This window comes from Diaphorina citri, unplaced genomic scaffold (genome assembly GCF_000475195.1).
Source record: "Diaphorina citri unplaced genomic scaffold, Diaci psyllid genome assembly version 1.1 scaffold19, whole genome shotgun sequence".
NCBI classification, from domain to species: Eukaryota; Metazoa; Arthropoda; class Insecta; order Hemiptera; family Psyllidae; genus Diaphorina; species Diaphorina citri.
The window spans coordinates 99032-114308 of NW_007377457.1; the positions used below are offsets into that span (position 1 = coordinate 99032).

The window sequence follows — 15277 nt, forward strand, 5'->3', positions numbered from 1 at the left end:
TTGCCCTTTATTTTTCACCCCAAGTTCATTATGAACATTTGAGCTTGAGCACACTTGCTGAAGGGTAATACACTTTTTTCCACGTTCATTTTTGGGGTCAACTTTTTGGTGCATGGAAACTATCTCATCTTCTTGACTGGTAAGTAGTTCAAGTCATATTTTGTATAGTAACTTCAGGTTTCAATGAGCTGCGGAAGGCAGCATAGCGCGTTTTTGATAATATCGCAATAAAAAAGAAATCTACTCGTAAAGCCCACTGTACCGAACTATTACGTATGTTGAATAGACTGTCTTTGAATTTTCTGTACACATACAGCAACTCTCTTGAGCAGTATTATTGCCAATGGATTAGTCTCTTGATGAAGATTCTATGATCTAATAATTTAATATGCTTTGGTGAAGGGTAATACATACTGAATGATTCAAGTGGGACTCGTTTTCATTCTTTTCCTTTTCAGTTAATTTTTGGGTCAACTTTTTGGTGCATGGAAACTTTATTGAAGGATCTAATGTCTAATGTTTAACACATTATAAGTGCTTGGTGAAGGGTAATATAATTGGTTCATTAATCACACTTTTTTCCACGTTCATTTTTGGGGTCAACTTTTTGGTGCATGGAAACTATCTCATCTTCTTGACTGGTAAGTAGTTCAAGTCATATTTTGTATAGTAACTTCAGGTTTCAATGAGCTGCGGAAGGCAGCATAGCGCGTTTTTGATAATATCGCAATAAAAAAGAAATCTACTCGTAAAGCCCACTGTACCGAACTATTACGTATGTTGAATAGACTGTCTTTGAATTTTCTGTACACATACAGCAACTCTCTTGAGCAGTATTATTGCCAATGGATTGGTCTCTTGAGTATTTACACATTGGTATGTTGCTCTATTAAAATGTTTCTTGTTCTTCTAGATTCACCGAGTCCTGGTAATGATCGCTTGCTTGGACTATTCCCTCATGACCTGAGCAAGTATGAAACGGCTAAAATCGTGTCCAGGAAACTCGTCTACCGCGGATACTATTTTCGACGCGAGAAGGAGACCTGCAACAAGAAGATCATGTGGAAATGCACCAGCTACTCCAGGACCAAATGTCACTCGCGAATCCACACGTTCGATGGTCATATCATATTCAACTCAGACAAGCACAATCATTTGCCTCACACGATGGAGAGTGACCTACATCCGTCGAGCGAGCCGACACTGGCTCTACCTAGCGGAAGTGAAAGTAATGACTGCCATGATAATCCTGCGGATAAGAAGAAATCCACCATTATGAAGACGTACAGCAAATTGAGTTTGACGAAAAATATTCGACTCAATCTGCAGAATATAACAAAACCTTTAAACGGGAATGTATCTTTACTCACTGGACCTTCAGGCACGAATGAAAACGATAGCTGCACTGACAAAGCTGATAACTTGACGAAAGAAAAGAGATGCGCAGACAAAGACGATACCTTGATAAAAGAAATAACCCCTACCAGTGATGATCTCAAAACAACCAGTGCAGATGAAGGAGTTAAGTCAGGAGAAGAAGAAAATTGTGAAGAGAGGGGCAGCAGCACTTGTGATGAACCTGATAGCCATATGTCCGATTTGACCAGGGTGTTTGATACGATTACTGAATTACCCAACTCTTTAGGTAAGTTGACAAAGTGTGCCGTGAATCAAGAGCTCATCACTTGCACGCCTGAAATCTATTGAGCGAATTTACCCTGTGAAAACGGGTTTGATTCCTCAAGTGGGCTTATAAGCTGAGTGTCCTCAAGTCTCTGACTTTGTATAGTAATTCCGATGTTGATTAATTTCTCGTAATCTTTAAAGGATATCAATAACTTCGAGGTAAATACTTACCTAGATATCTATTCGTAAATTTCATTTTTTATATCAAATATTAAATTTGTGGTAAGGCACAGCAGAACTTGTCTAGAGATCAAGTGGGTTATACTGGCCACACACGGTCCAGCAAGAAGCTTGAACGTGTGTGGCAGGCATTAGGCTGGTAGGGTTTACAGGGGAATTGAATTTCATCTTTGATGTTAGGGCCGGGATACGCAGGAGTTACAGAGAGAGACGTCCTCAAGATTGTTGGTTCTACGTACTAGAACGACTTGGAATACATTTCATGACACCCATGGTCTGGAATAGCATCTAGTTATCACTTGTTTTATTGAATCTGTCAACAATAATCTCTTGAAGGTGTGGGAAGGATTGAACATTGTCAAAACTGGACGTGTGATGCTTGGAGCCACCAACCCTGCTGACTCTGCCCCAGGAACTGTCAGAGGAGACCTCTGCATCCAAGTTGGAAGGTATGTTCAACAATCTCTACTACATACTTATTATGATAAAAAATAGAAGAAGAATAACCTCTCTGGCCTAGTGGGTTGTGCACCAGAGCTGAGGTCCTAGGAATTCTAGGCAGGGTTGATTTTTTTTTTTTTTAGTTCTTCTACAAATTGATTTTTTGTTTGTTTACAGAAACATCATGCATGGATCAGACTCTGTTGAATCTGCAAAGAAAGAAATTGCCTTATGGTTCACTGAGAAAGAAGTCATTGGATGGACAAATGCCAGTGAATCCTGGATCTATGAATAAATCACCCAACCCTCTGATTGCCAAACTCACTACCCACCTATCACTTTGGAGAGAGAGTCATTTTTCATTCAATCAGCCATATCAAAATCTAGTTCTGAAAATCAAACTACATCTTTTGTGATCTTAGATTTCTACCTAATGGGGAAAAAAATAGAAGAATAACCTCTCTGGCCTAGTGGGTTGTGCACCAGAGCTGAGGTCCTAGGTTCAACTCTAGGCAGGGTTGATTTTTTTTTCTTTTTTTTTCTACAAATTAATTTTTTGTTTGTTTACAGAAACATTATGCATGGATCAGACTCTGTTGAATCTGCAAAGAAAGAAATTGCCTTATGGTTCACTGAGAAAGAAGTCATTGGATGGACAAATGCCAGTGAATCTTGGATCTATGAATAAATCACCCAACCCTCTGATTGCCAAACTCACTACCCACCTATGAGAGAGAGTCATTTTTCATTCAATCAGCCATATCAAAATCTAGTTCTGAAAATCAAACTACATCTTTTGTGATCTTAGATTTCTACCTAGCAGTATTATCCATCAAAATTAATTAAGACCAAGATTTCCATGTTTGACAGCCAGTGTTTTATCTAGTAGGCAATAGAGTTGTTATTATTTGTACCTTCTCAACATTTCCATCTTGCATTTCTTTATTTTCTATTAAATTAATTAAGACCAAGATTTCCATGTTCGACAGCCAGTGTTTTATCTAGTAGGCAATAGAGTTGTTATTATTTGTACCTTCTCAACATTTCCATCTTGCATTTCTTTATTTTCTATTCCATTTAGTGTTATTTCAAATTGGCCTTAAATCTTTAATATATGAAATGTTTTTGTACATTTAAAACTCAGCAGTGTGTTCCTAGTTCATTTTATTCCTATTATTGTATTTTCTGGTTTGGGATATTGGGCCCATTTCAGAAAACACTTGCCCCAATCCACAGGAAAGATTGACCAACATAAGGGAAAGTAAGAGGGACACTGGATTTTGTCAATGATAATTTCTGATTTTAAAAGTTTTTCCACTGTCATTGTGGGCTTGTTTAATAAATATCTATTCAAATAGCTGAAAAGAGATTTGATAAAGGGAACTCTAACTGCTGAGGTCTTATCATCCCTAAAGCAGAGAGAAGAAAGACAAGATGGGAATCCATCTAAATCGAAGAGAGAAGGGAGACAGGATAGGAGAAAGCCAGTCGTTCCGAGAACGAACATTATCCCTTCAGGATAAAATGCGGCCCGGTGAAGGAATGCAGCGAGGTACATATTCTACATATGGAAACAGGTCATGCCGCACTGTATATGCCGCCTGATACAGGCCGCCCAAGTGGAAACGTAGGTAGTCTCTGTAGCATAAATAAGTTGTAGGATTTTTTTTTTTTTTTTTTTTCGTGTTAGAAAGAAAAAAACTACCTATGACTTTTGAGCATTGTGCTATTCTTCAAACGATACATGCATGTGCAATTGTGCACACGCATGTGTACGGTTACTCAAAAGTACCGGGACAAGAGTATAGTATTCTACACCTTACAGTAAGAAAAAAAAAAATACACGCCAGACCATTTTCCTACAACCTTTACAGTATTTTCTACATTTTATACCATAATTTTGTCAGAAAAGGGTCCGTCTATATTGCAAACTTCTAAGGTAGGTATGATGAGAGATGAGATGTTTGGATCCTGTTAACCTTTTCGCCAAATATGTCTGACAGGCAGCTTGGAGGATGCGGATGCCGGATCAAATCTGCAAATCTCATATCTTGAGTTTATCCAATTAGGTACCCTAATCAGAGGGCATTTGGATTTTGAGATAACCTGCAGTTAAGTCTAGCCATAGTCATGATCCGGAAGTCACGTCAATTCTTTACGGTATAAAGTGAAAAGTAATAAAGCACTAAAGTTTTTGTTTCCGAACTTTGGAACACCCCAGTACTTTATAGGTACCAGCTATGATCATTCTGTCATTGTGGGCTTGTTTAATAAATATCTATTCAAATAGCCGAAAAGAGATTTGATAAAGGGAACTCTAACTGCTGAGGTCTTATCATCCCTAAAGCAGAGAGAAGAAAGACAAGATGGGAATCCATCTGTTCCAAGAGCAAACCTCTGTTCAGGATAAAATCTGACCCAGGTGGGGATAGCACCCACAACCTTGCAGTTACAAAGCAAAGTGACTTTATAGTTGGGCTAATGGATCAAGTTTTAAAGATTAAAAAAAAAAAAAATCCAGAAATTAACCTTGACTTCTTATATAACACATCAATGAAATGAGTCCTTCCTCCTAAATATTGTGCCAAAACCATTTTGTGGACTACTTTGAACAGATGGAACATTCATTGCAGGCCATTTCTTGATAAAATAGTGCAATAGAATTGATGAAAACCCAAGTCATCTTGTACAGATTGCCCTTTATTTTTCACCCCAAGTTCATTATGAACATTTGAGCTTGAGCACACATCCTTTTGACCTTTACAAAACATGTGATGTCAACTTTATACTCCCTAGGGTCTTTAACTTAAAATTAAATTTCCAAGAAAGAATGAGAACAAGTAATTGAAATTTTAGATTTCATTTTATTTTAAACAAAATAAAAAAAGGTATGCACTTGATAAATAAAAAATATCACAAATGAAAATAGGAATGAGAAACTAAAACAAAAATCAAACATGTGAGAATTAAATTCTAATCACTAGATCATACTGGGGGGTTATTCCTATGTGAGTAACAGATTCAATAATTTCAACTACTTGGGCATTATTTCCAAATTCTGATAAATATTTACAAACAATACACAAGAGAAAGAAACCTATACAGTTGTAAATTTCAAACATTACAATAAAAATAATTACAGAGGTAGGAATACTTGAGAACCCAAATAAATACTTAAGATGAGGTGAATGATGTTTACAAGTTGGGCTCTCAAATAAATCAGTCAAGGAACACAAATGCTAGTGAGGTGATTAGTCAACCTCTTCCATTCTAGAAGCATCCTCACTATCTCCGTCAACTGGAGTTATATCAACATCAGCTGCCTTGCTAGCCTCAGCAGGAACTTCATCATCGTCATCAATACCAAGACCCAACTTAATCATCCTGTGTATACGAGCAGCATGGACCTGAGGATCTTCCAGACCAAAGCCAGATGACAGAAGGGCTGTCTCAAACAACAGCATAACCAAGTCTTTGACAGCTTTGTCATTCTTGTCTGCATCTGCCTTCTGTCGGAGAGTCTCAATGATGTTGTGATCTGGGTTGATTTCTAGATGTTTCTTAGCAGCCATGTATCCCATGGTAGATGTATCTCTCAGAGCTTGTGCCTTCATGATACGCTCCATGTTAGCAGTCCAGCCATACTGAGAGGTGACAATACAGCATGGAGAATCCACCAGACGGTTACTGATGATCACTTTCTCTACCTTCTTGTCCAGGATATCTTTCATCACTTTGCACAGGTTTTCAAATTTGACTTTGTTCTCTTCATGTCTCTTCTTCTCAGCTTCATCTTCTGGTAGTTCCAATCCTTCTTTGGTGACAGACACCAAGTTCTTGCCATCATAATCTTTCAGTTGTTGCACAACATACTCATCAATGGGTTCAGTCATGTAGACAACTTCAAAGCCACGTTTCTTGACTCTCTCAACAAATGCAGAGTTGGCAACTTGCTCTTTGCTTTCTCCTGTGATGTAGTAGATGTGCTTCTGGTTTTCCTTCATACGGGACACATATTCTTTGAGGGAAGTGGTTTCATCTCCACTGGCCGAGGTATGGTATCTCAGGAGGTCTGACAGCTTCTTTCTGTTCTGGCTGTCCTCATGGATGCCAAGTTTCAAGTTCTTTGAGAATTGTTCATAGAACTTCTTGTAGTTGTCTTTGTCTTCAGCTAATTCATCAAAGAGTTCTAGACATTTCTTGACCAAGTTCTTTCTGATGACTTTCAGGATCTTGTTCTGCTGCAGCATTTCTCTTGAGATGTTCAATGGCAAATCCTCACTGTCTACCACACCCTTGATGAAGTTCAAGTACTCTGGGATAAGGTCTTCACAGTTATCCATAATAAATACTCGCCTCACGTACAACTTGATATTGTTCTTGCGTTTCTTGTCTTCAAACATGTCAAATGGTGCACGACGGGGAGCAAACAAGAGTGCTTTGAACTCAAGTTGACCCTCCACTGAGAAATGTTTGACAGCCAGATGATCTTCCCAGTCATTGGTCAGAGACTTGTAGAACTCTCCATACTCCTCTTGACTGATGTCATCAGGATTCCTTGTCCACAAGGGTTTGGTTTTGTTCAATTCTTCATCTTCCCTGTATTTCTCCTTGATTGTCTTCTTTTTCTTCTTCTTGTCTCCCTTCTCAGCATCCTCATCTTCTCCTACATCTTCTATCTTTGGTGTCTTGTCATCCTCATTCTCTTCTTTATCTTTTTCTTTCTCCTCCTCTTCATCTTCTTCAAGTTCTTTTTCTCTTTCCTTCTCTACAAGCAGCTTGATAGGATAGCCAATGAACTGAGAATGTTTCTTAACAATTTCCTTTATTTTCTTCTCCTCCAAGTATTCAGCCTGGTCTTCTTTGATGTACAGAACCATCTTGGTACCACGGCCCAGTTGTTCCCCATGGTCAGGTTTGATAGTGAAGGATCCTCCAGCAGAAGACTCCCAGATGTATTGTTCATCATCATTGTGTTTAGAATGAACAGTGACTTTGTCAGCAACCAGGTAAGCAGAGTAGAAACCAACACCAAACTGTCCAATCATAGAGATGTCAGCACCTGCCTGTAGAGCTTCCATGAAAGCTTTGGTTCCAGACTTGGCAATTGTACCTAGGTTGTTAACAAGATCTGCCTTGGTCATACCAATACCAGAGTCAATGATGGTAAGGGTACGTGATTCCTTGTCAGGAATGATTTTAATTTCAAGTTCCTTCTTTGATTCCAGACGTGATGGATCTGTGAGGGATTCATATCGGATTTTGTCCAAGGCCTGAAACAATGAAATACAAAATAAATGTTGGAGAAAAGGGCAAACATTTTAAATCAACTGGATCCCTTTATTGTGATTTCAGTAGACTCGCTTAATTAAACTCGCTTTTATGAGTCACTATAGCTGAATTCCGTCGCTTCGCTCCGGAATCCCGCTAGTTTATGAGTCATTCTGTTATTTCCGATAGGTGTGTGATCATGACTCAGTGGGCAAGACTGGGGTCACCCACCTCCCACCTTGCGGTATGTGGTACCTACATAAGGACAAGGTCAGCCACTCAAGCTCAGACTGTGTGACAGACCGTCGGAAGGTGTGTGACGGAAAAAGTTTCCTAGGTCTGTCAGTCTGAAGTGAAGCTTTTCCCATCACACACGTTCCAACTGGCTGAAAGGCCGAGCATCATGAGTGGATGATCTATGGCACTTTTGGCTCTCGCGAGAGTGTATATTATTTCCGCGGGAATCTTAATTTTTCAAGAAAACATCATATTCCTATGGTGACCCACCTGTCTAGATCTTACATCAGATGAGTTGGAGATCAATTCTCGCAGAAAAATTTCTTTGTTGGAGTAGAATGTGTTGATGATGAGGGACATAAGCTGAGCAATCTCAGCCTGGAAGGCAAAGGTTTCAACATCACCTTGTGCCATTGAGACGTCTTGTTCAGGCATTCTGAAAATGAGAATATTTCATGTAAAAATAAGACATAATTTGCTACATCCCTGACCAAGATGATTTTTTGGTACTTGTGCAGAAGTCACGTCCATGGAATATTGCTACCAAAGGAACTGGCACATATTCCCGCGGGAATCTTAATTTTTCAAAAAAACAGCATATTCCTATGGTGACCCACCTGTCTAGATCCGATACCAATCAAGTATCATGTTGCTTAACACTTTTGATTTGTCAAGATGACGAAACTTTACCTAGTTCGGAACGTGATTGAAAAGGCTTCCCATTTTTCAGTGTCCCTACTTTTGCTATGAAAATTGTAACCCAACCCGTGGAACCCAACTATCATTTCTGTATTGAAGTACCTATATATCGGCATAAAAAGAAAACAATATATGTTGTTCGTCAGAACATAGCGTGTCCTCTTCTACACGTTATGGTCAGAACGTCGAAATTTCGCTCAGACCGAGCTTATTCAACCACATCTGAACGAACCCCACCAAACCTCTGTGGTCGATTCATTTCCACTGTTTCAAACCTCTGTGGTTGATACGCCATCTTGTTTGTTTACATTTTGAAACATTTTCAAAACAAATGGTTCCTTTTTGCTAAAGTGATTATTCTCGGCGTGGATATTTTGAAGAATTTTCCGGATTTCTCAAATTAAACCATGGCTGAACAGGTAATTGAAAGACTGACTGTGGCAAAAAGTCACTCCATGTACATCGGAAATTCTCAGAAGTACTCCAGGTCCCAGTTAAAATGATTAAACTATAGGTTACACTTGCCAGGTCATGGGTCCTCTCGGCCATACATGGTCAACTCCAAACTCCAGTCTGTTAGGTGTTCCCCTGGCTACAGGCAAAATACATGTTCAAATTTTTAGAAGGGCCCAGCTGTATTCATAATTCACTATAAAAATAAGACACAAAATTTGCTACATCCCTGACCAAGATGATTTTTTGGTACTTGTGCAGAAGTCACGTCCATGGAATATTGCTACCAAAGGAACTGGCACAAACAAGCAGTGACCAGTGTTATTATAGGGTTAGGTTAAACACAAGAAGGAGTTTCCACAATAAAAGCAGTGATTAGTGTTGTTATAGGGTTAGGTTAAATACCAAAAGGAACTTTTCTCTTCCACGGACATGAATTCTGCATAATTACTGATTTTTTTTCCTATGTTCCCAGAGGCTGGACTCAAGAAAGGAGTGCTCTTGAATTTTAATATTATAGATATTCAAATTCAAAGTGTTCACCTACCTAAGTATTGACACTGAATTTGTACTAACTACATACCTAGTAGGTACTTGACAAAAAATTAATTATGGAACTGAAACATGAGGTTCAGGGAAGGCTAACAAATTTTCATTGATGAGGGAAGAAAAAAAAGCAAGATGTACTGCTGAAGGATGAATTTGATGTCTAGTGATAAGAAACCTACTGAAGGGCATGAAAGAAGTTAGGTTAGGTAGGTAGGTAAGACTTGGAGAGAGAGTTTGGTGAAATTGTGGATAATAATAATTGACAAATCTTACCTCAACTGTTGAACTTTAAAAAGCGTTTGAAAGAAAAATGTATTTCACTTGGAATTGAAAAACAGCTTTAAATTTCAGCGACGACACATTCGGATCGAGTTCAAATATTCAAATGATTCCGCTCGAGAAACTGAAGTCAAATTTATACTCTGGCAGAAAGAGCAGAAATTTCTAGAGAAGAACAATCTAGAAGTAGGAATGTGCTGGATGCCACACGACACGTAAGATCAAAGTGAAGCCAGATATTAGGGAGGGTGTCGCTGCTGTTTGCTATTCAATGCTATCAAAGAAATACAAAAATATTTCTACGATTTGATTTTTTTATGTATAAATATTGATAAAAAAAAAATCATTATTTTTACAGCATAAATTGGTTTTTAATGTGTGAAAAAATGTCAATTTCAAAAGACCATAAAAAATGTACAGACATTTCAAATTCTCGCGCCTTAAAACTTCCAACTTTTCGTCTCATGTTAATAACAATACTAATATTTATTAACAATACTAATACTTGGTTTAGATTTTAGAAGGTAGACTGCCTTGTAAGTGCTAGGTTGCGGGTTTATTCACGCCCGGGGCGAACTTTTTCCTAAAGTGTCCTAACGGATAATGCTCGTTCTCGGAACGGCTGGCTTTCTCCTATCCTGTCCTCCTTCTCTCTTCAATTTCAGGACGATACGACCTCTTGTGACTGTAACGTGTAACACTGTAACGAGAAGGTAATAACAGCGTTCCCTCTATCAAACCTACTGTGCCCTCTATGAAACCTCTTCCCTAATTCCCTATTATTGTAGAAAGTAAAAACGAAAGAGTACCTCGTACCTTGTAAAGATGAAATTGAAAGAGTTATAAACACTATAAATACCAATGAAATTGAAAGAGTTTTTACAAACGTCCTGTCATTTTATGTGTATTAGAAAAAAATTATTGTCTATTTGTTGAACAAAGCAAACCTGAGGCCACCATAGAAGGAGTTCGGAAAAAGAAAAGTAGAGAAATAATTACAACGTGTGTAATGAAATGACGATCGTGGAGCTATGCATGCGATTCGCGGACCATCATCCAGATGATATTGCTCCAGAGGCGACTCCAGCAAAAAACGGGCTACTAAAGAAAATACTCCAGCTGAGCAAATCAGACGAGATGAAAAGCTATCTTGAGAAAGACATATGATACTTGTAGTGAGTTTTACCAAACCTATCAAATGAACGATTCGTTTGTGCGATGTATAACGATGTACTTCAGCAAATGAAGAATTTGATATCGCAAACCATAATCGGTTGAGAAAAGAGCACCTGAGCAAATCAGACGAGATGAAAAGCTATCTTGAGAAAGACATATGATACTTGTAGTGAGTTTCCAACTTGATCGAACAAGGGTAAGTACCAAATCTATCAAATGAACGATTCGTTTGTGCTCGGAGCGCTGCGCTTACGGGTACAGGTCTCTCGGGATCTCCACCCAAGAGGGCTCTCAATCTCGGAACGACTGCTTTATCTTATCTTGTCATCCCCCTCAAAAAATGTTCATGAGTGGCTTGGCTAAAACCTTTGAGGTTTCTTTCTTTTTAAAAGAAGAAAAAGACGAGTGTTTCACCGCCGTTTCGCGCCTTTTATATTTCGTAGCGATGAAACAACTGGTACATTAGACGCACATGGTCTGTGTCGTAGCATGTCCTTCAGCTTTCGTCTTCCCAGTGAACCAACATGTTCCTTTTTCCGCCAGTGCGTCCGGCACTGTTCTGGTGGCATCATGCGCTCTCTGATCACACGTTAGGCAAAGATGGAGAAGACTAATGATAACCTGGCTAATAGTTACATACCTAGAGACATAGTTACATAGAGAAGTACATACATACCTAGAAACATAGTTAGATACAAAAGTACATACCCAGAAATACATACATACCTAGAGGAGCACGCAGACATAGATACATACCTAGCACGCAGACGACCAATTGAAAAACGGCATACAAGTCAACGAGCACACGACCGACAGGTACGTACTTACTTAGATGTGAGTATATCTAGTTATTATAGGTACTTAGTTAGATACAGGTATCTAGTTTTATAGGTACTTGATAGTGGAAAGAAAGTGGTTCTAATGCTACCATCACATGACCATTACTGAGTAGCCAAGTAGCAGGTAATGTACTAGAACTCCTATGATAACTATATCTAGGTAGGTACCTACTTAGTTAGATGTGAATATATCTAGTTATTATTGGTACTTAGTTAGATATAGATATCTAGTTTTATAGGTACTTGATAGTCAAGTAGTGGAAAGAAAGTGGTTCTAATGCTACCATCACATAACCATTACTGAGTAGCCAAGTAGCAGGTAATGTACTAATGAGAGTCTAAGTGGATCTCCCCTTGGAAGATAGGTAAATACATATGTTTATGTTACCATGCCTAAATATAATTATGTTACCAACTACAATGCGATTTGTTCGGGCAGTTTGTATTTCCTTGTCTTTCCTTGCCAACGCCCCATCTTACAAAAGAGAGTTTTCAGTTAACCCAAGCCAGCCTAGATAGCTTGGTTGGTAGCGCGTCGGGTTTCATTCGATGCGGATTTTATCTTCTATCCCAGAAAGGTTATCTTGGGGTTAGTATTGTGATTTTTGTTTTGGAATTAGAGGTGTCAATCTTGGAAACTCTAGTATTGCCTATAAGGATAAAAATAAGACATAAGACATTTCCAAATGCCAGCCTTGGTCTGATAGAGATGGAACGTCACTGTATAATAACTTCTAATGTTTTTAAGTGACGAGGGTTTTGCCCTACTCTAACCTGCCTATCTACCTACTCACGGTAATGTCACCGAAAAGCCAGAAAAACCTCGTACCACCGAAAAGCCAGAATACCAACAATGTTAACGTGTTTGACTCCTGTGATGTATTGGAAACTGGTGAACTTTTATAACCCAAAAGCCACACAATTTTTCGGCAAAAAATAAGCAACAACAAAAAACTTTTGTGTTTCCTTCATTAATTTTTCACGTTTTTTCATTTTTCGTGTTAATTGGTCGATTGGCCCCTAGGTATTAACTGACTCGTGACGGGGTTATCGAGTGAGTTACTACGGAACTAGAGGGTTGACCTTAGCAAAAGAAGGCTCAATGTACTGATAACCTGAGCTATACTAAACACTCGCAGAAAGTGTGAAGTTAAACTCCGGGCGTTGAAGAAAGTTGGAATGATGAAATTCTGGTCCTGATTTCCTAATCGAAAGAACGAAGTGTGTTCTTGTTTTAACTCGACTAGAGTTTGAATTATTATTTTATTTTAGAGGTCTGATAGAGAGAACTGTAACTTCTGAGGTCTTATCGTCCCGAAATCGAAGAGACAAGAAGGCCAGTAGGAGGAAGCCAGCCCCTCCGAGAATGAACCTTATCTGTTTAGGAAGTTAATTCCGGGCCGGGCAAAATAGCTATCCTACAAGCTAACTAGGCTGGCAAGATACCGTCTTTGGTTTTCTAGGCAGTTCTATTTACAAAGGGAATATTGTTGACATTGAAAAAGCCCCGGGCGGAAATTGAACCCACGACCTAGCGCTTACAAGACAAATAAATAATTTTATGAATGGGTTTCATTAGTCCGTCCGTCCTTTATTATTAATGAAACTTTGGGGTTCATTCATAAAATTGTTTGCCTTGCTCACCTACGAGAACTTTCTTCTCATGCGTAGGCAAAATTTCATTGATTCGTGAAAATCACTTACTCCAGCATAATTGTGTTGAGTTCTATTCCAAAACAAAGTACAAATAGATAACCTTAAAGGAGCGGACGTGCTACGACACAGGTAACGAGTTTTCATTGCCACAAAGAACTGCTGACTGTTTTTTGTGGCATTGCCCCACATCATATTTCCATCCATTATGTGGCCTAAGTTGTACAGTTCTATTTGGTCAAGGACAAAGAAATATCAGACTTAGATATTCAATAGAAAAAGGAAAAGCACAAACTTTTGACTTAAATTTAATTATTCTTATTCGTATATTTTGCCTACAATAAATAATTTTTATTCATATGTATAAGAATTTACGAAAATTATTTTATAAAAATAAGTTTTAAATGTAGATACGGTCCAGATGATATTGCTCCAGAGGCGACTCCAGCAAAAAACGGGCTACTAAAGAAAATACTCCAGCAAATACATATGTATGTACTTCAGCAAATGAAGAATTTGATATCGCAAACCATAATCGGTTAAGAAAAGAGCACCTGAGCAAATCAGACAAGATGAAAAGCTATCTTGAGAAAGACATAATACGATACTTGTAGTGAGTTTCCAACTTGATCGAACAAGGGTAAGTACCAAACCTATCAAATGAACGATTCGTTTGTGCTCGGAGCGCTGCGCTTACGGGTACAGGTCTCTCGGGATCTCCACCCAAGAGGGCTCTCAATCCTGATTGGCTCTCCGATTCGTTCCGAAGTTGCATTTTCCGGGCGTGCACCAATCGGTTAATGTCGTTAAACGTCGTCACCATGGGCGGACTGGTTTCCAGCAAAAGAAGGCTCAATGTACTGATAACCTGAGCTATACTAAACACTCGCAGAAAGTGTGAACTTAAACTCCGGGCGTTGAGATATAAGGGGAAATTAAGAAAGTTTAAAGTTACTGTGCTAGTGCTAAGGCCAGCTGCTCACTATCAGGTAGATCTGACAGGTACGGCTGATCAGGCCCGCCTGTCAGGTCTACCACACACACACACCATCAACAGCCCCCGTATCTGTTAATGGTCTACCACCATTAACAGATACGGATACGGCTGAAACGGTCCGTCTGTCAGATCTACCTGATACCTACCTGATGTCCTGATACATGATACCTAATCAGGTCTACCTGATTGTGAGTAGCTGGCCTGAGGTTATAGCAGATCCAAAATTTCAAAATGACCAGTTAGCTTGGAGGGTAGCTCGTCTGCCTTGTAAGGGATAGGTCACGTTTTCGATTCCCGCCCGGGCCGGATTTTATCCTAAACAGATAGGTTTGTTCTCTGAACAGATGGATTTCTCCTATCCTGTCTTTCATCTCTCTTCAATTTTGGGACGATAAGACCTAACAGTTACACATCCTTCTATCAAACTTCTGGTATTAGCTCTCCTGCGTCACATCGGTTCCCCTGTAACTGCTGGCATCCCAACAGCCACCCCAAAGCAGCAAACCACCGGGGGGGGGGGGGGAAGTGGGGGGGATTCAGTTATGTCTATCTGGTACCTACCTATAAGTAGTAGATGGTATAGGTAGATAGGTACTAGTATACCTATTAAAACTGGAGGACTAGATAGAAGGTACAGGCCATATCCTAGTATACTCGTACCTACTTGATATTAGGTACAGGCCTCGGTCCTCGGTAGCTCTTTTGAAGGTGATTACCTGCCGGTCGGCGTAGAGGTAGAGATGGGGTGCTCCTGAGCTGGGCGAGTTATTAACAAAGGGGTGACACTTTGGGGAGAGATTTCGAACTTTGTATATTT

The 15277-nt window shown here is 39.2% G+C and overlaps 3 protein-coding genes and 1 long non-coding RNA gene across 5 annotated transcripts in view; 2 read left to right on the forward strand and 2 right to left on the reverse strand.

The window, feature by feature from the left end:
* Positions 1-2202: 2202 nt before the first annotated feature.
* On the forward strand, positions 2203-2637 carry LOC103508027 (nucleoside diphosphate kinase; the record flags this gene model as incomplete). Its single annotated transcript, XM_008472557.2, is given in 2 exon segments — positions 2203-2315; positions 2485-2637. Coding segments are annotated over 2 exon segments (231 nt in total), but the record flags the coding sequence as incomplete, so codon positions are not given.
* Positions 2589-3238, reverse strand: LOC113466993. Its single transcript, XR_003391222.1, has 2 exons — positions 3124-3238; positions 2589-2737 (listed from the first exon to the last, which is right to left on the reverse strand). It is a non-coding gene; the product is annotated as an uncharacterized LOC113466993 (long non-coding RNA).
* A 1913-nt stretch (positions 3239-5151) lies between these two features.
* Positions 5152-9938, reverse strand: LOC103508055 (heat shock protein 83). Its single transcript, XM_008472592.3, has 3 exons — positions 9790-9938; positions 8101-8251; positions 5152-7580 (listed from the first exon to the last, which is right to left on the reverse strand). The coding sequence occupies exons 2-3, from the start codon at positions 8248-8250 to the stop codon at positions 5559-5561; spliced, it is 2172 nt and encodes a 723-aa protein (XP_008470814.1). The 5' UTR covers position 8251; positions 9790-9938; the 3' UTR covers positions 5152-5558.
* LOC103508035 (40S ribosomal protein S11) overlaps positions 8813-15277 on the forward strand; it is a 37982-nt gene continuing 31517 nt past the window's right edge. The window contains exon 1 of one of the 2 annotated variants that reach the window (XM_008472580.3): positions 8813-8933. In XM_008472580.3, the coding sequence (XP_008470802.1) occupies positions 8922-8933 (12 nt within the window). In that variant the 5' untranslated portion in view covers positions 8813-8921. The remainder of the gene's footprint in view (positions 8934-15277) is intronic. The other variant, XM_017443754.2, reaches the window with a different exon arrangement.